This window comes from Lottia gigantea (genome assembly GCF_000327385.1).
Source record: "Lottia gigantea unplaced genomic scaffold LOTGIsca_155, whole genome shotgun sequence".
Lineage (NCBI taxonomy): Eukaryota > Metazoa > Mollusca > Gastropoda > Lottiidae > Lottia > Lottia gigantea.
Genome location: NW_008707882.1, coordinates 146,737 through 167,618, shown reverse-complemented (window position 1 = coordinate 167,618; position 20,882 = coordinate 146,737). Strand labels below are relative to the sequence as shown.

Sequence of the window (20,882 nt, the reverse complement as noted above, 5' to 3'; positions counted from 1 at the left end):
GTCATAATGTTACCATAAGTTGTTCGACATCATAGCCTCTAAAGACTTGAAATATCTCCTTCTAAAAAAGTGGGAGTGTACAAGTGATTTTTTTAAAAAAGGGAAATTTTGAATTTTCTTGCATTATTCTCGTCTTTTAGAGGATATTTTGTGATTTCTATTATGTGGGTTCAACAGAGTAGCATTGTATTTCCATATTTATTTATGAACTTTAATAATGATATGCTTTCTGAGGTGCTTACGGAAGGGGTTTGAAACAGGGAGACGTTGTCCCTACTTATTAATACAATTTTAACTCCACACGACCGATCCTAAAATCATAAAGAAACTATAAAAAGAAGCATATACATGTTCTCACTGTGGGATTTTATATGAAATGGGGTGAGACAGGGCGACGCTCTAACGTCATACTTATTGCATTACTCTGGTCAAAACCTTTATACTATTGGTGATAACTGAATCGATTCCAATCTCTTTTCTTACTGCTTAGTTCATTGCGTTTACGGATGTTTCTTAGGGTTAAGGTCAATGATTTGTCACCTCGAATTGAAAATGGGAAGGTATATTTGTAAAGAGGATCTAATAATTGAATTCTTTTGAAATAATCTATAATCATAATATTTAGTTTAATATTTCATATTATAAGTTGCCCCACTAGAAAGATACAATACAAAACCCATAATACCTTAATAATACACTAATAATATTTTCACCAGCATAAGTAGAGAACTCTTCATTGGTTATTTTCAATGTTTTCTCCTTATAGAAAGGTGAATATTTAAGCGGCTATGAAAACATGAAAGGTCAAATTGAAACACCTCTCTTCATAAACTACCAAGTTGGTTGAGTATCAATATTTAACCTCAATACACTTTGTTTTCTGTCTAAATGAATTTCATTTATCCCACATGTTATTGCTGGTGTTATTACACACCAGTAAAGTCAAGCTTTCCAACTTCCAGATCAGAATATTTTCCCAGATTTGAATAACTTTTAGGACATTTATTTTTTGAAAAAGATCTGAATCTTTGATTGAAAAATTTGCAGATATATTTATGAGTGTTTCCACGAAAATCTTGTTAAATCGATTTCGATTTTTTCGTCTTTTTCGGCACACGATTTTGTGTAATTTTTCTGTTTTTACTTATTTCTTATTCCCAATAAAACATAGAATTCAATATCAGATTAAAGAACAATTAGAACCAGTGACTCTTGAACAACAAAAGGCCGAAGTTACAAATAGATTTAGTAAATTTTTAACTTAAAGAAATCAACTGAGTAAAAGTATACATTAACTTTCATTACTGGGACACTTTGTTTAGGATGAATCGACGCGACCAACTACAACCGCAAATCAGACACGAATTAAACAGACAGTAACGATGTTTTCTAAACTCTTTACATACACCAGGGAACTACTACACTAAAATCTTCAAAAAAGATTTTTTAACTTTACTTTCCAATTCATTTAAATTAGCATACAGAACTGGTAAATGAGTATTCATTCTCTAACTCTCCATTTCAGATGGTAAACAGAATGGGTTGTAAATTATTATGTTTATTGGTAACGATAGCAGCATCGTCAGGTGTTGTTTTATCAGGTAAGGCAATCAATCAAAATTCATAATTGGTCTATATTGTGGTCAGTGCTTAATACGTCTACATGCCAATTTCAGTACCTTGTTCAGCAATTAAACGATTGTCAGGGTTGGTCGGTCTCGAAATACCATTAGAGTACCTTTCATTGTCTTCCCAATTTCCATTCTACATGTCTCGAAAAGATCAGCTGGTCAGGCACCGTATGTTCAGCGTCCTACAAATGGAAGTCTCTCTAAAGGTTTCAATTTGTATATCTATCAATAACAATCTCTGATGTTTCAGTTGACCAAGATTTATGTCTGCCCAGAAATGCTAATGGTGGAACTGAAATTTTTAGAAATGGTTTGCGAGAAGACAGTGAAGTTGGTAAGTTTCATCCATAGCGAATATCCAACCCAAATTATTCTGACATTGCCAAAGCTATATCGGCTGCTTTTCTATGAGACCGTCAAAAACAATTTATTGCAGATTCAAAGTTGTGATTGGTTTCATAAGAGAACAGTTTTTTCCCTTTTTCTTCCCTTCTGATGCAAGAATGAATGGTCCAAAATACCGCTAGTATTACATTATACATGTAATTCAATCATCTTGAAAAAGAGCTTTTTTATATCCAAATCCGCAATTTATCTTTCGATAGGAATTTGTTATAAAAATTGAATTCAACTTTATAAATAGCCCACTTGCGACAAATTTGTTAAATTGGCATAGTTTCACCCTCGCATCAAATTATGGTTATATCTATTCATTGCACCCCGTAGAACATATTCTGCTATTTATTTTAGGATATGTGGTCACTTATGTTGATTTACCGGGAACAGAAGAACAACTTGATCTTAGACAAGACCAAAACGAATATTTTCAGTTTAATACCTCATCCCGAAATGTTGTGATTAAAAAATCTTTGGATTTTGAAAAATTGACATCACAATTGGTAGATTTTCAAATCTTTTGTAAAGATCGAATTTCTAACTCTAGGGAGGTTTGTATATTTGAATCTTAGATATATATACATCTAGATTTGGAATAGGAATCATCTTTTCCTACGCACTTTTAAAAGCATTAAGTATGAAGTATATCATTTCAATACGTTAGGTATTTGGTGTCTTAGCGGCTTTAGATGGTTTCTTTCCCAGATACTGGTATAACCAATATAAATACGAAGGTTCAAAACCTTAGTCACAAGACAAATCCCTGAAATATAGATGAAATAGTCATCTACAATATGTTTTAATGATAGATGAAATGATTTTCTTTCTTGTTTTCAGACAGAAATAACAGTAAAAGCAATTATTGAAGATGTAAATGATAATAAACCAAAGTTTGATAAAGATGTATATTATCTGAATGTCTCAGAGGTAACTTTGTCTTTCTTCCTCCATCAATGTTGATATCAATCAATAACGTTCATGGAACATTTTATCCACTAAGTATATGGCAGGTTAATATTTACAATTGAAAATGTTCTATTTTTTTCAATACATTGCAGGATACCAATATTGACGGGTTTATTACCACCTATATAAAAGCTGAAGATTTAGATGCTGGTAACAATGGTCGAGTACTTTATTCTATTCAATCTGGACCATATTCAGTAAGTACCACCTCATAATTGTATGCATGATATCCTTACCACAGAGTTACACGCATCCTCATGAAAATATCCATATGAAGTTTGAGGGTACATCTACAGAGTTGATTCTTAATTGATGCAAATTGTTGAACCATTGTGGAGATGCAGTCAACCAACAATTCTTCATCTTCACAAAGTCAAGCTATTTGGACCTTCAACTTATGACAAATGTCGTGCTCGGGCGGATTAACAACTTTTCGAAAATCCAGATTAAAAATTACTTTCAGCATTATCTCAACCAAAACTATTGTAGCTGAGAACAACCATTTTATTCACCAACATGAACCAGGTTTATCACAATATAATATGCCTTTGTAAAATCATTAACTGTCTCATACACATCATCCTTGTTGTTTACATAATGGTTTCTTATTTTATTTTATTCTATTAAAGATACAGTCTTGACTTTTATTTTTCTGTCTTAGGATTATTTTGACATTGAAGATAAAGTCAATTCAGTATTGAAGTTAAAAAAGAAGCTAGATTTCGAAACGAACCGAGAAATGAGCATAACTATATTGGCAAAGGTGAGTCCTTAAATCCTGTCGAATAAGGTGCAGCAGATTTAAAACTCCATTTAATTGTGGAATCGTCCAATGTTTAACAGATACAGGTCAATGTTAGTTTTATGTCAAAATTCGTGGGCTGGAGGGGCTCTATACCGGCACCACCACCATCACAGACCGAAACTATATTTTCTCTGAAACCTCAAAATATAAATATCCATAGACATTGAATAAACTAGGACTCACTAACAAAATTTCGCATCGAACATAGGTACTCAATATAAAAAAAATCATCTTATGGACTCAGCCTTCTGATATTATTGTTGAGTTACCGTGTTTTCTTCATGTTAAAATTATTGGAGATGTATATTTCTGTATATTTTATAGGATGCTCCCATTGACGAACCTGTCCTAAGCTCCACAGCTGAGTTGGTTATAACTGTTCTGGATGCTGATGATCAACCGCCAGTTTTCAGAGAGAGAAAGTACACGGGATCTGTTAATCAGAATTCACCACAGGTTAGTTTTTTAATACAACTTTTATTTAATCCAAACTCTTAGTTACTGGAAATTAGCAGGTTTTTGGATCTTTATCTGGTCTTTGTTATCTTGTGTCTGATGTGTTTCTGTATCCAGAAGAACTAAGTTATAAAACATCTGTCATCACAGAATTTGTGCCCTGTTAAAACGTTCTGTCCACCTGAAATGTTGACAAAAGTTAACATTTTAGCCCGTGACACTACTCCACATAATGCCATGCTTCGTCAGGAAATGTAGAAAAGTCTCAGGAAGATGTTTATTTTAGATAATATAGGCCTATACATGATACTGTTGTTCTTTCAGGGAACATCGGTCACAATCACTCAGAAAATAGAAGCCTATGATCCCGATATATCGTTTAATAGTTCAGTTAGATATTATTTAATTGGTAAGAGCTTGTCATCAGTATTGTGTATTAACAATTTTTCACCAATATTTAAACTTCACTTTTATATTCTCAATCCTTAACAGTCTAACACAATCACGTGGAATCAAGGCGCCCCATGGTGTACACACGTGGATGCTTTTATACCTTCTTGTACTTGAATCAACACCATGTGGTCATTTGGTATCGGTGAAAAATTGATATACAATTCCTTCGATAGTAAGACCATACCAGGCCCCTATCTTAAAAATCTTAGAAAGAAAATTTCTCGTTAGTGTAAATTTTAAGTTGAGAAATATCATACTTACAATAAATTCTCATCGACAAAATGAATATTGAAGAATGAGGCCATCGCTATTATATATTCATGTACGAGAAGGTGATTTTTTGAATAATTAACCACTCCTTTCTTCTCATTCACCCTTATACAACAAGGTAAGTTTTGATTCTTGGTAGGTTTAGTCTACTTCCGAACACATTCGACTACTAATTTATTCAAATTGTAGGCATTTTGTTGAATCAAGTATTAAAGCAATTCGAAACGACAAGAAACAATGAAATGCTTTCAAATTGGGGAAAATTTGCAAAAGGCAAAATCAGAAGATGTTTTGCACATACAACTAGGAGTAGTGTCAGGGATATCAGAACTCAAATCCCCCCTGTATCATAAACGCTCAGTTTCATTTTTTTCTCAAAAAACTACCCTCTTACGTATGTTTAAATAATGAACATTTCACATAAGTTCGACTGCCATTTCCCGCCACTCCGAAACGGTAAGGTAAGAAGATCGCTCAAAGGGCGATAACTCTTTTGAATGAAGGTGGTGGATTTGAAGCACGTACTCAATATTGCCTGAAGGAATTATCAATGACTGAAACTTGATAAAGTTTATACAAAAGAGCATTTGGCACTATAATCACCATGCATTATGTCTTGTTGACGTAGGAATGAATGATGCATTACCATGTAGATCTAGCACTTAAGGATATTCAAATCTGAGGAAATGCTTCTATATTATATATACTTGTATGGTTGGTAGAAATATTTGATTGTTTAAACTTTGCACTAGTCACCTTGTTTTTAAATGTTGTAATAATAACCCTACAGCTTTTCCGTGGCTGCTAATAATCGTCACATCCCTGCTTTAGTCGTTGCTTCATTTTCAACCCAGTACTACCAACATTATCCCTTATGGAAACCCCTTACTTATCTACAGGGGCGCCGGCTTCCAATACCACAGGCGGGGGCAGTATCAGACATTGGGCTTCTAAGTTCCATCCCCGTAGTGTCTCGAAAACAGCGCACCTGCCCAAAGGTTCCGGCGCCTCTTAATATTGCCTGTTTCCTTCCATTAACAACTGTGGTGGCATTGTAGTTATTCTGTAGGTGTTTGATTATACATACATCATAGTTCTCTGTGTTTCATATTAGTAGCCTAGCTATTGAAATTCTGATCACGATTTTTTATTAACTTTTCGTCTTGTACCAAAAGTCATTCAATGAAAAAATAATTTGATCTTCAAAACATCATTGTAAGTTTGTAAATACTTAAAGCAAAGAAACTATTTTTCTAAATATCAAAATTATTGCAAATGTTTTAAATGCCTTTGTTTCCCGCCAAATAGATCCAGACAATATCTTCACTATTAATGCTGATACTTCCGAGGTTACGGTTTTACAACCACCAACTTCTGGAAAGTATACTGCCATAATTGAGGTAAGTCGATACCACTGGAAGGTTTACGCTTTCTTTTTCTTGCCCATGACAGTTTCAAGAACACAGATATTAGTTATCAATATGCCTAATGGAAGAACATGCTGTTAACATAGAATTGGAACATGACCGGAAGTGACGATCATATTACGGTGGTGAATCAAATCTATTTTGTTGCTTGCTTACATAGTTCATTTGAAAGTAGATAACCCTGCTGTGGACAAGATTGTCTCTGAGAACGTTCTTCATCCTCTTGGCTTTAGTCTGGAGTCAAAGTCCAAAGACCTTATTGAATAATCTCCACTAATAAAAATACTGTGGCGGTTGTCGCTAGCGAGGGAGGACATGCTTATTCGGACCTATTGCCTATTTGAAGAGTATACATAGATAATATCGATCATTGGTATATTCATTCCCCATAAACACCATTTCATTTATAAACTGGGCAAAAGTCATACAGGCTACTAGTCGCAAAGAGGTACTAGTGGTACCCTATGTATGTCATCTAGATCCACACTAATCTGATGCTAATGCGGAATCTAATCTGTTTTATTGCTCCTCCCACCAGGCAATACAAGTTGACAATGAGCTAATGAAAGGAACAGCCTTGTTAGAAATAGTAGTATTGGGTACAGATAAAAATCCTCCAGTATTTGAAAGAGAGAACTATTATTTGTCAGTACCAGAATCCACCCCAGTTGCTACTACAATACTCACTGTATCAGCTGACGACCAGGACTTTGTAAGTTATTTTTAAATCTAGGTGTGTGGTTAATCGTTTCTAAGCAAAAGTCATACACCACCAGTAGATCAGCTGCAGTGAACTATCATTATTGTGCTATCGAAATGAGGAAGAAAGATCTCCCTCATGATGATTGAACCTCATTATTCGCATGTCGGTAGTTACAGAGGGGAAGAAAATTGGATGTAATCCAATTCCATTACTGCAACTTAACACCATACACCTCTGCCCCTTCGGATATATTACTTGCCCCTTCAAACAATCAATTCAAGCCACGGGCCTGTGTTACTGTTCAGATCACCCTTTTACCCCTACATAAAAGGGGAAAGCACTATTATTTTAAAAGAAATATGCTCCACAAAGCATGCCATACATACTTTGCTCATAAAATCATCCGAATCTTTGTTTTATGTTTCAGGGTGATACTATAACATACAGTGGAATAACAGTTCAAACTGTGTTTCTTGTTGACTCTAAACAGTACGTATCATAGGCCTACATTTATAATATTTGTAATTCACAACTCAAAAGTGATGCTCTCGTGGAATAGATGATTCTCATCAAGGAGCCACCAAAATGAAAATTAGAGAACGTATTCTTAGTTTCAGAGGATCATGTCTTCCAATATGTCCTTGTCAATGTTTATGAAAGTTATTTAATCTGGTTATGGGACGATGTGGGCTTTCTGTTTATGATTTCAGCGGGGATATAACAGTTAATGAACCTTTAGATTTCGAGAACCAAAGAGAGTTTAACATTGTGATAACAGCGACGGATGGTACATTTGTAAGTATGATATATCAACACATCATACCCACTGACCCTTATCTGATCTTCGATAGCTTTTATATCAGCAACCAGTCCTATGGAGCATGTTTCTAATATAAACCCAGAGAGGTATCCTCAGCCTTAAAGCATGTTTCGAATTCGATGCTTCCACCGATGACCGTTATTCAAAATCAAAATCGGGTGTAACTTGCAATTTTTAAAAAAATCGATAACAATGAATCTCCAATGAAAAGACATAAAATATCAAAGCTTTGGTTTCCGGAAGATGAAGTAACACATGATCGTTACCTGAATGAACCTGAACAATAACAATGTTTACTTCAGACTGCCACTACGACTGTCCAGATAAAGGTAACTGATGTAAATGATAACAACCCCATAGTAACAGAGAAACAGATCACAGTTGAAGCAGCGAGAAAACCAGGAACTATTCTTACTAAACTAGAGGTTAGTTGGAACATTTTTGACACAAATCGTAGGTGTTGAGAGATTAACTGATAATGATGGTGATACTGAAGATAATTCTGATTCCGGATAGTTCATTTAGAAAATAGAATTGGTGCCTTCTGACACGTAAAAACGTAAAAATAATATTTTCTAAATTTCTTTGAAATACAGTGTCTGGGCGCAGTTGGAGGTACAACCTATTTTTCTAGGGGGAAAGGAGGGACCTGTATTCCAACTCGCGCCGCCACTTGATGACACCATGATGCGAAATTTTCTTCCTCATTTATTATTTCCCAATATGTTATATCTTTTATTCCAATAGAATATCATACATCCTCTATCAAAAGAGTAAATCCAAATCAATCAATTGACCGACCTTATTTACTAGGGTATAAGTCAAGATATCCGTGGTCATTCAACATCAGATTCTGAAGCCTGCATTGCTTTTTGATTAGTTAATTGACACCGGTGATACAAAACAAGCCCCATTAAAGGTCTCCTCACCTTTCACTTTCTAACTTCATGCTTGACTTGGTATTAATTACATTGTATATCGACTTGGGTAGACTGTAATGATGATACTTGGCGAGGGTTAAATAGTCAAATTTCAGTGTGTCAGACAAACACAGTGTCGGACGTAGAGTTACTGATCGTAAGATTTCCAAAGATAAACCACGGAGGACATAATATATATTATATTGCCTTTTACTGGTTCTTTTTGTGAATTGAAATGAAAACTGCTTGGACAAGTATTTGATTTTGGAAAAGTGAATGATTTTCAAATCGTTTTGTTAATTTAGGAATGGAAGTTAAACGCCTATAAACTATGGATTGTTAGCTTATATTATGTGACTTAATTGTGTTGATTTATTGTAGGCGTATGATAAGGATGAAAACAGCAAATTGAAATATGAATTGCTGAGCCACACTGAGTAAGTATCCAGAGTTCTCTCCTTGCTATAACATTACAGTTTGGTCTTCTGTTTGGTCATCTGAGACTATCATTCGATAAGCAAAGCACAATAGTTAGAAATTTGAATAGCTCTTTCGATATTCTCTCTCGAACATTGTATCTCGAAATTATCCAAGTGGTTTATCGAATTGCTGTGACTCAATAGCTTTAAATAGGTTAATAATGGAATTTCGAAGGAAGTCGTTCAAATCTTTCTGAGATATAACACCAATTTTATTTCTTGTAACAAGTAACCAACTATCGAGAAGATCAGTGACTAAGTATTTGTATTGGTCATGTTGAAATATAAAACAAAGTCTCGTTAAAGCCTACTGATCGATTATAAAGAGCACGTTAATGAGAATTTTTCTAATAAAAGACATGTCAATAAATAACTTTAATTTGACATAACTCTACACCACCAATAATGTGTTTCACAGTGAAGACTAGTGTCTTATCTCCTTCATTGCTTTCTAGTGATTGTAATCACACATAACACAATACTCCCTGCCTCAGGACATCTCTACCATTGTAAGATAGTGTCATTTGGGAAAAGGTAGTAGAAAAGGCTTTATGTGATAACTTGTGAGGATTTCATTCAAAACTCTAGTTGGATAGCTGTATAAAATGCATTAAATTGAGTGATTAGTGAGGTATTTCTATTAAAATTTGATAAAAAAAATACTCGAAACATAACCCATTTTTAACAAGTATTTACCAACAGCTTTAACATGTGCATTCATTGTTTCGATCACAGTTTTTCAAAATATTTGAAATTTGAATAATTTGATAGTAAATTTTCATGTTATTTTAAGAAATAACAAAGTAGGATATGAATATTGGAGTATAAAAAAATATATTATAAAGTTTAAAGACTGTTATATGTATATATTTGTTTGAAGTATATAATTGATTACACGAACAGTGAAAGTGAAGATCTATATTTATCTTAGACTATATAGTATTCATCAATCATATTAACAGGTTGTCTGCCCCACCTTAACCTTCCAGAGAGACATTATTACCCCCACTGTGGTCATTATTACCTTCCACTGTGGTCATTATTAGGGCTATTATTGTTACTAGCTTTTTTGAAGCACCATTTCCACCATTTTTCTGTGCATAGAAGGGTATGGCGGTAAGGGTAACAAAGGCGGTTGTCACAGAACTGTTAGCTTTTCTGCTGATTCTTCAATTTATTTTACTTATTGAAGTCCACCACATATTTTGAATGAGACAAGCAGAGACATGTGTTAGCATTTCTGCTGATTCTTCAATGTGTTTCTTAATAAGTCCATCAGAGATATTCTTTTGTCTTTTCAGCCTCTTCACAGTTAGTGATGAAGGGGTAGTCTCGATTACTGGATTACAAGATGAATTGAAAGACAGTCGATACGACTTGGTGATCGAGATATCCGACAACGGAGAGACTCCAAGAAAGGTTTCCACAGTTGTGACAGTGGTGTTTGATCCACTTCCGGTTTCTGGAGCTGTTGTCATGGCGAATCAAGATGATACTCTGGCTATTGTGTTTGGTGTTCTAGCCGCTGTGATGTTGATTATCATTATTTTGTTGGTGTTATATATCGTAAGAAGGTAAGTAAGCCTTATTACCAGCGATCAATAGCAGAAAATAGGCCTACAATTCCTTGTTAGAAACGATATAAAATAATATTTCATTTGGATTAATTTGGAGATTCCCGGGAAGGTTAATACCTCCAAGTTTGGTCAAGGTACAGCTGGTAGACTCTTGTGAACCTAAATTATTATCCTCGTAAAAAAGTAATTCGCCCATTCGCACTAGTAATGTTTGAAACTCAAAAGCTGTCCAATTTTACGCCTTTAGACTGATTTCTGTATACCGATTTCTAGAATGAATTCAATCAGCATATTTTAGATATAAATCTAATTCCTAATTTAGAGGAAAGTTATTAGAGCATTACTTTCACTATTCGATATGGTACTTATAATTTCTAATCTCACCCAGAGTAATAAAATACGTTTTGTGCTCAAAAATTTACTTCGATTTTGGATGGTTTTCCCTTCGTCACATCGAAATTAAAAATCATACTTGATAAATCAAACGGAACGGAAGAAATATTTAGAAAGCTATAAAATCATCAGACCGGGACTTAAGTCAGTTATCAATTTTTCGTTCAAAGTTTTTGACAAGCGAAAAAATTTAATTGCCACGAATTATGAACTATATGAAATAGGTTTGATATATAATATAATATATAATATAATATATAATATAATAGTTCTGGGGATTATAGAACAGGTTGTTGGCTCATTCTGAAACTATTTCCATCAGAAGAATCGACTAACAGTTAAAGAATATGTCTACAATACAAATTTTCGATCCTCAACCAGGACCTTTCCTGATCTAGAATGTTGTAAAAATGAAATGATTCAGTTGAAAGTTCTGGACACGCCTATAAGTTCCCCAGTGTTATAATTGTATCTGTACAGTTTGTCCAAATCGTGCTATTTCTTGATGCAAGAAGGGCAATTCTAAGTATAAATCATGATAATCCATGTACAGACGTGGTTTCGACTTTTCGATTTATGGCTTGCTGTATGAGAATGAATAGCGATACCGTCTTTGTAACGCAGATCTTCACAAGCTTGTATTATTCAGTGACGGATTGGGCAGCTCTGACGCCTCCGACCCCACAGTCCGCATTTCGTATTACTGGCCGCGCGTTACTCCATTACAAATCCAGAATAAAATCGTCTCATGTTACCCTTCTTAATTTCAGGCGACAACAAAGCAATGAAAATCTCAATCAATCAAAGCTGAATAGAGCTTCTATGGATCCTAAAGGTCTGAAATTCCAATCAAAACAATCGACCAACCGCGGACCCAGTAAGGTACACATGAGCCATGCTGGAAATATTGATGAAACATCAGATGGTGCGACAACAATTCAGGAAAATCCTTTTAATGACGATCATATAAATATAAATTATGGTTACGTTCACAGTGATTCGGAGACGGATAGAGAAATGGATGAAATTCAGATCGAAGCAGCAGTGATACCCTACGATGCTTACAACCATAATGGTGAGGTGTACACAGATGTTGGTGGTCCGGATGTACATGTTTATCAAACTATGAGCACTTTTAAAGACAATAGTAGTAATGAAAGTATCAATAGTGAATCAACCAATAGTAAGAAAGCTCTAGTAGGAGGCGGGGCTAACAAACGTCCAGCAATGCAATCAATGCCTTGGGATAGCAATGGTCAAATCCCTTCCTCCATGGTATGTATTTCCGCAGTTAAAACTTTGGTACGTATTGTCCCAATTATTTACGAAATGTCTTGCATGATGTCCTATATATCGTATGATCTGCATGTATCTTGGTTAAGGTTAGATTTTTTTGTTTTAACCATTTGATTGTTTATTAATGCACCTTTGGTTTGGTTTGTGTTTCGAGCATCCACAACACTTCCGGTGTGTGTTTTAAATATCCTCTTCGTGTTCTGATTTGCTGGAACAGTCCCCATTTTACTTTGTGTATCCATTGCACTTAAGTATTCACTTCACTTCCGGTTTTGTGTTTCAATAATTGTGTGTACTTCCGGTACATGTTTCAATAATCCCTAGCACTTCTGGTTTATGTTTCAATAATCCCCTGCACACCCGTTTGAATACTTGTGTGCACTTTAGGTTTGTAGTGTGTTCCCCGAGCATCCCCTGCACTCCCTTGAAGTTTTCCATTACACTCTACATTATTATAGATTATAAAACTGGCAACTTTGGGTTTCTGTTTGCAATACCTCACATTGTTTTCCTAAATAGCTAACAAAGTTGTGAAAAGATCATATAATAGAACATACAGTATTTAACATTCTAGAGTTTTTGTAGTCTCTCTGTAGTCCAAATTATTTCTGCAAAACTACTTGTTATTCTTTTTGCGTAGAAGTTATAAAATCAATTGTAGACTAGCAATTTAGAAAGACGAGATTCGTATATCTAAAAACTTAATGAGTTGGTCTCATATACCCACCATCCAAGCAAGCTATATTTATTTCAGTCCAAAGCATCATTTGCTTTGCTCAGCGTTAATCATTGCAATTTGCTTTTGCTGATAGAAATTTACTATCCAATGCTTTTATTAATTTCCTTGTTATTTTTCTTTCAGCAAAGTTTTGATCCCGATACGGCAGTGACACCTGTTGACGAGAAACCGGAAATAACTGTATACTTTTAAAGAATGGAATTAATAATACGCTCACATCTGAATGGATGAAATTCGGTGATATTTTAAAAGACATATTAGGTTGTTTTGTGATATTTAAAAGCATATTCTACCAATACCGAGTCACAAAGTGTATATTATATTGATCATAGTGTTACTAAAGTGTTATTGGGGACTGCTGAAAATGGACTCCTCTATAAAGCCTACGTTGTAACAAGTGCTTCCATATTTCAATCTTTACTAATTAAGATAAGAAGGAAACAACTATATTTTACAAGGAAAGCAATTAAGGATCCTATCTACCACCTGATCCTTGTCCAAAACTCTTGGCATTGATCTTTCTCGGATTAAAGGAATAAGCCCAATGTGATATGTGTTTCAAGGATAATTCCCAGGGTTTATTCAGAATGTACTAATGTGAAACGAATGACCTTCAGTCTATAGAAATTGTGGTTGTGATATTGTCATGATATCTTATTTACTAGTGATAAAACTTTGAAAGATCCGTGTATCATTTCCCTTTAACATACTAGTGGATAATACTAGCGGATAAATGCGCATTTTCTTGGCCGTTTTATTGATCATCGCTTTTTCTGACTCCAGGAAGATAATACGGATGTGACAGCAAGACGCTGCTTCAAGCTGATATAGGCCACATAGAAATCGAGATCAGTTGGACCATATGAAAGTCCCTTTTCTATAATAAACAAACATTAACTTATTTTGTATACATTGTATATATAAACAGTATACATATTAAAATTGTTAATTGTATATTTAGATTTTATATTATTACAATTATTGTACAGTTATTAAAATAAATTTATTAACAACGATATTGACTTTTGAAATTTGTACCGTAAAATACACGTAAAATGAGCTCTTAGAGTTTTACTCTGAGAGCATAGTCAACAACATCGAGTAATAGAGCCTACCAAACATATAAAGTTTTGGAAACACATCCCTTTTATATGGCCCATGCCATTTAACCCCCTTATGTGCGAGCTTTGGAAACTCTTGTATAACAGTTATTGGCGGTAAATAAAGTGCGGCACAAGAGGGTACAATTAATGATCATGCAATGTGGTATCATGGTTACAGCTGGAGAATGTTTTGCAATGAGCAATAACTTCTGTAACCACGGACCACTTGACGTCAGGTCAGCACAGAACGTCATACATCGCTACTCGGTCATCTTAGTAGTATAATAATTTAAATCTTTTAAAGTTCGAAGGAATAATAATTAATATCAGTAATATCTGAATATGAGTTTATCTCCAAGATCTGCCATGAAAACCGGAAGTACCCTCACTTACAAAGCAGCATGCTATGAACGCCACCTGTCGACGTACATGGAACAAATGGAATATGAATACAGATGGGCCACTTCAAAGGTTACCAGAATGATCGGTGATATAAATCGAATGAGGGGACAGGTAATGCATTAATCAGTAAACATTTGGCGTATTGTCGGTATTTAAGGAATAGTGAAAACTAATACATTTAAAGGCTCTTATTCTATATATTATAGCCTACATAGGTCAAGTTCTAAATCGCAAATATATACGCATTTTAATAGACAATAATTGTTATGGATATAGACTTCTATTTATTCCTTTTCAACACAACGTTTCATTACACATAGGGTAACGTTCTCAAGTCACACTTTACACATACAGGTGCCTTTCTCAAGTCACACATTACACATACAGGTAACGTTCTCAAGTCATCACTTGAGATATCTGAGATTGCCCGAATGAACCTATTTATGAGAGTTTTGCCCCAAAAACTTGCCTTCGGTGTTGCGAGGGCCGCCACTGTTTTATGCCTATATCAGTATCAATCTTATAGAGGAAATCAGTTATATCAAGCACATAGAATGGAGAATATTTCGATACTAAAAACAAACTTTTTGTAATTCATTTCACAGGTCTATGATTTAACAGCAGAATATTTAAACATGAGAGAGAGGGCGAAGACTATGGAGGTTGAGAGAAAACTTTTGTTAGCAGAAGACCGAGCAAGACGAACAAATGATACAGAAGAAGTAAAATACCTTGACAATTTGATTGACCATCTGAATGAAATAGGTAGTAAAATACAGCTGAAACCTTGTATAGTGACACAAGACACCATCTTAATCTCTTCTAAACAGAATACCTCAGAAAACGTTTGAAAGAAACAGTAACATACACTTCTTTTGGCAATTATCGAAAACAGTTTGTTGTCAAAGAAAGATAAGCTTATAAATTGTTGTTCATGAAAAACAATGTCATCATTTGTAAAGTTGATTTAGATATGAAAAGAGAGCACTTTTAACAAGACTGTGATATTGTTGTATGCATGTTTTTACAAGAATCAATACAATTTTAAGCGAATATTTTTCAATAAAAACAAAAGGACAACTGTCTACAAATTTCATTTAATTTGTAATTCTTTTAAACAACACAATAAACAGTTAAAAAAATAATAATAAACTATATTTTTTTTTATTAAGAGACGAAATATAATGTTTTCACCAAACAGAAAGATGTTTTCTGACTGTTATCGATTAACTACTACTTAATCGTACGGTGGTCCGTGTACCACATCATTTATTTTTTCAATTTTGAATTAAAAACTTGTATTTTCAATAATAATAATAATTCAATAATATTTAATAAAAAATAAACTCGAATTTTCACATCTTACTACAATTACTTTACGTTAATTTACGGTGTCTTCAATATACCAAAAAACAAACCCTACAAATTATTTTTTAGGGTTTGAATATAATGTATGTCATCTTATTACTTAGCCAGTTTGAGAAAAACACATTCCACTTTCTTGACGATCTTTAAGTCATAGTAACTAATTATTATAGTAGTACATACACGTAATGGGAGACAACTCTGTAAAATCTAGGGAACTTGACAATTTTGACTATAGCACTAAATATCCAGACGTTCTGTATTGATTGAATATTGAAGGTCGCAATATTTACTAAGATCTGGGTTAAATAATTGAGGTCATCCCGAGACAGGATAAAGGAAGAGACCAATTCTAGTCAAAGTCCATCTAATAATAATTAGTATATTTTTGATAGTTATGGTATATTAGAATTAACCGTAAGTATATATCATCTTCAGTATGTTCTATTTTTATCTGCTTAGTTTGTCGACATTTTGAAAGAAGGAAATAACTGGAGAAAATTAGAAGTAAGTTAACAATGAAAAGAGCGAAATTTTGTACTCTCTCCTCTTTGACAGTCTATCCTTACCGAATATTACATATTGAGTTTACTCAGTTGACAATTATACAGTATATTCGAAGACTATCGTTAATATCTAAAGAAGTACAGCCTCCAGTCTGGTTCGTTTGTTATGGTTAAACTCTATGATGATGATGTATCATCCACCATTGAACTTCCGAGAGCATGGACATAACTAATAGGTCGTCATTTTGTTAGTATTTCTTAAATATTTTATGAAATTGAAGAAAATGTTTCTCTGAATATTAAATTGTTTAGTATGCCCTAATTTAAAGGCGTTATTCACAAATGACCGGTGAGAGAGGTGGTCTGGGGGGGGTCATTTGTTCATGGCCTGAAGCCATAAGTATATTCCAGATAAAACCATAAATAGTTTCAAGACAAAATCATAAATAGTTCCAGATAAAACCATAAATAGTTCCAGATAAAACCATAAATAGTTCTAGATAAAACCGTAAATAGGGTCCTGATAAAACCATGAATAGTTTCCATATAAAACCATGAATAGTTTCCATATGAAACCAAATGGTTTCCATACAAAACCATAAATAGTTTCCAGATAAAACCATAAATAGTTTCCAGATAAAACCATTAATAGTTTCCAGATAAAACCATTAATAATTTCCAGACAAAACCATAAATAGTTTCCAGATAAAACCATAAATAATTTCCAGACAAAACCATAAATAGTTTCCAAATAAAACCATAAATAGTTTCCAGATAAAATCATAAATCGTTTCCAGATAAAACTATAAATATTTTCCAGATAAAACCATTAATTGTTTTCAGATAAAAGCTGATTTACAATAGAACCATGGTAAGCTCTCAAGAAGGGAGGACAAAATATTGGTTCTCCAGCGTTTCATGGTTCACTAACTTCACTGGAGATACAGCCATACAAAGTTTCAATATTGAATAGTGATAGTTTTCCAAATTTAGCCAAGCTTAGTTGGATAATGCCTGTTGTCCACATAGAGTTCACAAAGCTTAGTTTTCTTAATTTCCATATAGACTCTGGTTTGATCTCTAAAGAAGAGATGAATAAGGTCATGTTCAGCGTCGAAACAGTACAAACCTTTGAAACCTAAAAGCTAAGATTGATTTACAAATATAATTATATATAAGATTGGTTTTCATTGTAGAACCATGCATTTAATTGCAGCCGTAAAACCTGCACAGGACCCCCATGTAGGCTAATTCCCAGAATGGGCAATTCTCAAAATGCAAAGAGAACTATGTTTCCAAATGGAACATTGTCATGGATAGAATCATATTTATTTTTAACATGATATGAACAGTTGGTTCGTTGTTTAAATTATTTTCATGTCAATGAAACTTTTAATGAACGAAGGTTCTCTATGGATACTTGATTGGAATATTACTATAAAGACTATTATTTTTTTATGGATGATTAATTATGCTAATTTATTCACAAATTTACGTTGTAGTAATTGTTTTTCATTGAATTAATTGATAATGACTACACGTCAACCTGCTCTCTCCTACGTGGACTTAGAAAGTGACTATTGTTACATCCAGTCGTGGAATTCGTAATGACTTGTTTAGGGTAAGTTGGGTATGGCCATGTCTTACATTTTGTTGAGTAGAGCTGTCTTTGTGCTTAGTTTAAGGGTTTTGAACAGTTCTTTACAGTACGAAATAAAGTATATGCAAAGCCTTCTGTAAATATCAAAAATTTATTTAAAATTACGGCTGCCTTAACTCTATCCTATGTCTTATATTATATTGAAATATGGCTGTATTTGTGAGAGAATATGACACAGTAATAAATCGAGATAAGGTCAGACTAACAGCGGCACCCCGGGGGACATCAGGATTATTTCAAATCAACAATAGAAACACTTATAATGATGGTAATCTATGACAAATTAGAGCTAATGAGCAAGTGAGTACAGTTCAAAAGACTACTATATTGAAAATTGCTAGAGCACCTGCGATCAACTGGATGGTGGTAGATTCCCACCGCTCAAAACGACTACGAGTTTTGTTAGAGATTAACTGTTTCTGGCATTATCAGATTAATCTTCTAATTTTATCTTTCCTTGATGCAAGGGCCACTATGAATTTGAGTCAAATGTTTTGTGGTCCTGTGGACTGATGTCAGATTTGCAGTTGTTGCCATTCTTGTCAACTGAATCCAGCGTTTGATCAGATGCAACCAGTCTTTAGAAGCTATTGATAATTCAGATGAAGGTCGATCTGAGCACCCCTTTTATGGTGGTCAAGTAGGGGCCTATACATATTCAAACTTTTGTTACTGTCTGACATTATGCAAGTCACTCGGTTTACCATAAAGTGGATAGATATCGTAGCAGGCTTACATAGTATAAAAAAAAGAATCGAATCGAAGCGTACGCAAGCTGATACTGTAGAGAGTTCTGATTTGCTGTATTCGCTGGCGTGCAATCCTATCAAATTGCTGCATTTGCCATTTACCATCTTCAATAATACAAGAAATGTGGCTATTATAATCAAGGTATAAGACGAAGTTCACAATTATTAGCTTGACTTTGTGAGATGACTATGTCAATATTGTAATATGTATAGTATTCAGTCATTAGACAAGACAAACCGATATCGTGTAGTAGTTTCGGACTACATTCTAACATGATTAGGCTATAGGCTAATTGACCTAATTAAATTGATGTATGACTTTTGGTAAAGTTGATATTAAAGTATATAAATAATTATGGTATATAACAGACTTTGGTAATTACAGGTTTTGTAGTTTCCATGGTAACTTATGAAATGTTACGTGTGGTTATAGCTATGTAATAAGGTAATCTTAATTTACTTATTCCATCAAAGTACCCAGAAATGAAAACGGGTCTTTTTAACCCATGATGGGCATATTTTTCATATTCTGTACCCTCGCCAGAATAATCCCCTATTTATAATTATACACAAACTCGAGAAGAATTTTTGATGATGTGAGATCGACATCGAAAGGAATCTTTCCACAAAAAGTCTTGGAGGAACTAAGAAAATGGTATAATTTGGAATCACCATGACGGTTGATGACTTTTGTCTAAAATTCGTGAGAATCCATGCATGGACGATAGAAAGGATATGTTGAGGAACGGTTTCTTCAATCAAAGTTTAAGAACATTAAGATATTCCATAAAAAAAACTTGGCCAACGGATCCATAATAGGCTTGCCACCATAGATAACCTTTGAGCTAAAATAGTTATCTCATTGTACGAACAGGTAGCCTAATTTGAAATTGAGTCATGAAATTGCCACAGTTGGCAATATTCTTTGCATCTGTTTTAGTTGATCAGTATTCGGAATATTAACCAGGTAAAATATCACTCCAACAACCTTAAGCAGTGGTAAAATTTAACTTAAAATAATCAAATTTTGCACATTTTCTGCCAATGTAGTTTTCAAAAAATGTTTTTTCAAAGTTTTTGTTATTTTATGAAATTTCTGAACTATCACCTATCGATTCTAACCAAGACTATATAATAGCAACAGGTTCTTGAGCCTACTCCAAGAAATTATATTACGGAAAGAATACGGCATATGTATTATATCAAATGAATAAATTACATACACTATTGCATAGTAAATGAACTGGTCATCTTGAAAGGGTTAAAATTCACATCTGACGTCACCATATCATGTGACTACCTTGAACTTTAAACTTTGACCTCATCTCTCCAATCAGCTGTAGATGTAAACACTGATGGCTGTGAAATTGTACACTCGTATCTTCGTGGTTGTTTCTCAACGATAATTAAACTCTTAAGACTGTTAGATTTATGCTGTGTTGTTTAACAAACCTTTGTCTTTTTAAATATTGAGATCTGGCTCATATCGACGTTTTCTATGTGTGAGTAAGTCGCGAGAATGAATGGAAAATGAGGTAAGTGATCTCAATGTGAACTGTCTTTGTAATGCACTAATGGCTATTTTAAGCAACAAGCAGCTCGTTACTTATATCTCAATAGATACATCTTTCTATCGTCTGTTGTCAAAGTTGAGATAAAGCATTCTAATCAGTAGACATCTTTATTTCAAATTATATTTCTCAATTGTTCAGATTCATTCTGATGGTTAGAGCCTATTGATTAAAATGTTAAAACCTAGGTAAGTC

General features: G+C 33.9%; 2 protein-coding genes across 2 annotated transcripts; both read left to right on the top strand.

Moving 5' to 3' along the window:
- Nucleotides 1-1,537: 1,537 nt before the first annotated feature.
- Nucleotides 1,538-13,523, top strand: LOTGIDRAFT_238618 (hypothetical protein; the record flags this gene model as incomplete). Its single annotated transcript, XM_009050778.1, has 17 exons — nt 1,538-1,601; nt 1,882-1,965; nt 2,382-2,578; nt 2,865-2,954; nt 3,086-3,190; nt 3,655-3,756; nt 4,123-4,254; nt 4,579-4,663; nt 6,286-6,377; nt 6,943-7,116; nt 7,535-7,596; nt 7,818-7,902; nt 8,230-8,352; nt 9,229-9,284; nt 10,628-10,900; nt 12,067-12,571; nt 13,455-13,523. The coding sequence occupies 17 exons, from the start codon at nt 1,538-1,540 to the stop codon at nt 13,521-13,523; spliced, it is 2,298 nt and encodes a 765-aa protein (XP_009049026.1).
- Nucleotides 13,524-14,699: 1,176 nt separating this feature from the next.
- On the top strand, nt 14,700-15,971 carry LOTGIDRAFT_238617 (hypothetical protein). Its single transcript, XM_009050777.1, has 2 exons — nt 14,700-14,947; nt 15,442-15,971. Exons 1-2 carry the CDS (start codon nt 14,777-14,779, stop codon nt 15,685-15,687), a joined length of 417 nt encoding a protein of 138 aa, XP_009049025.1. The 5' UTR covers nt 14,700-14,776; the 3' UTR covers nt 15,688-15,971.
- Nucleotides 15,972-20,882: the final 4,911 nt, after the last annotated feature.

Coding starts and splice junctions, on each gene's coding strand:
- LOTGIDRAFT_238617 (XM_009050777.1), top strand. CDS start 14,777: ATGAGTTTATCTCCAAGATCTGCCATGAAAACCGGAAGTACCCTCACT. Junction 14,948..15,441: donor TAAATCGAATGAGGGGACAG/GTAATGCATTAA, acceptor TTCATTTCACAG/GTCTATGATTTAACAGCAGA.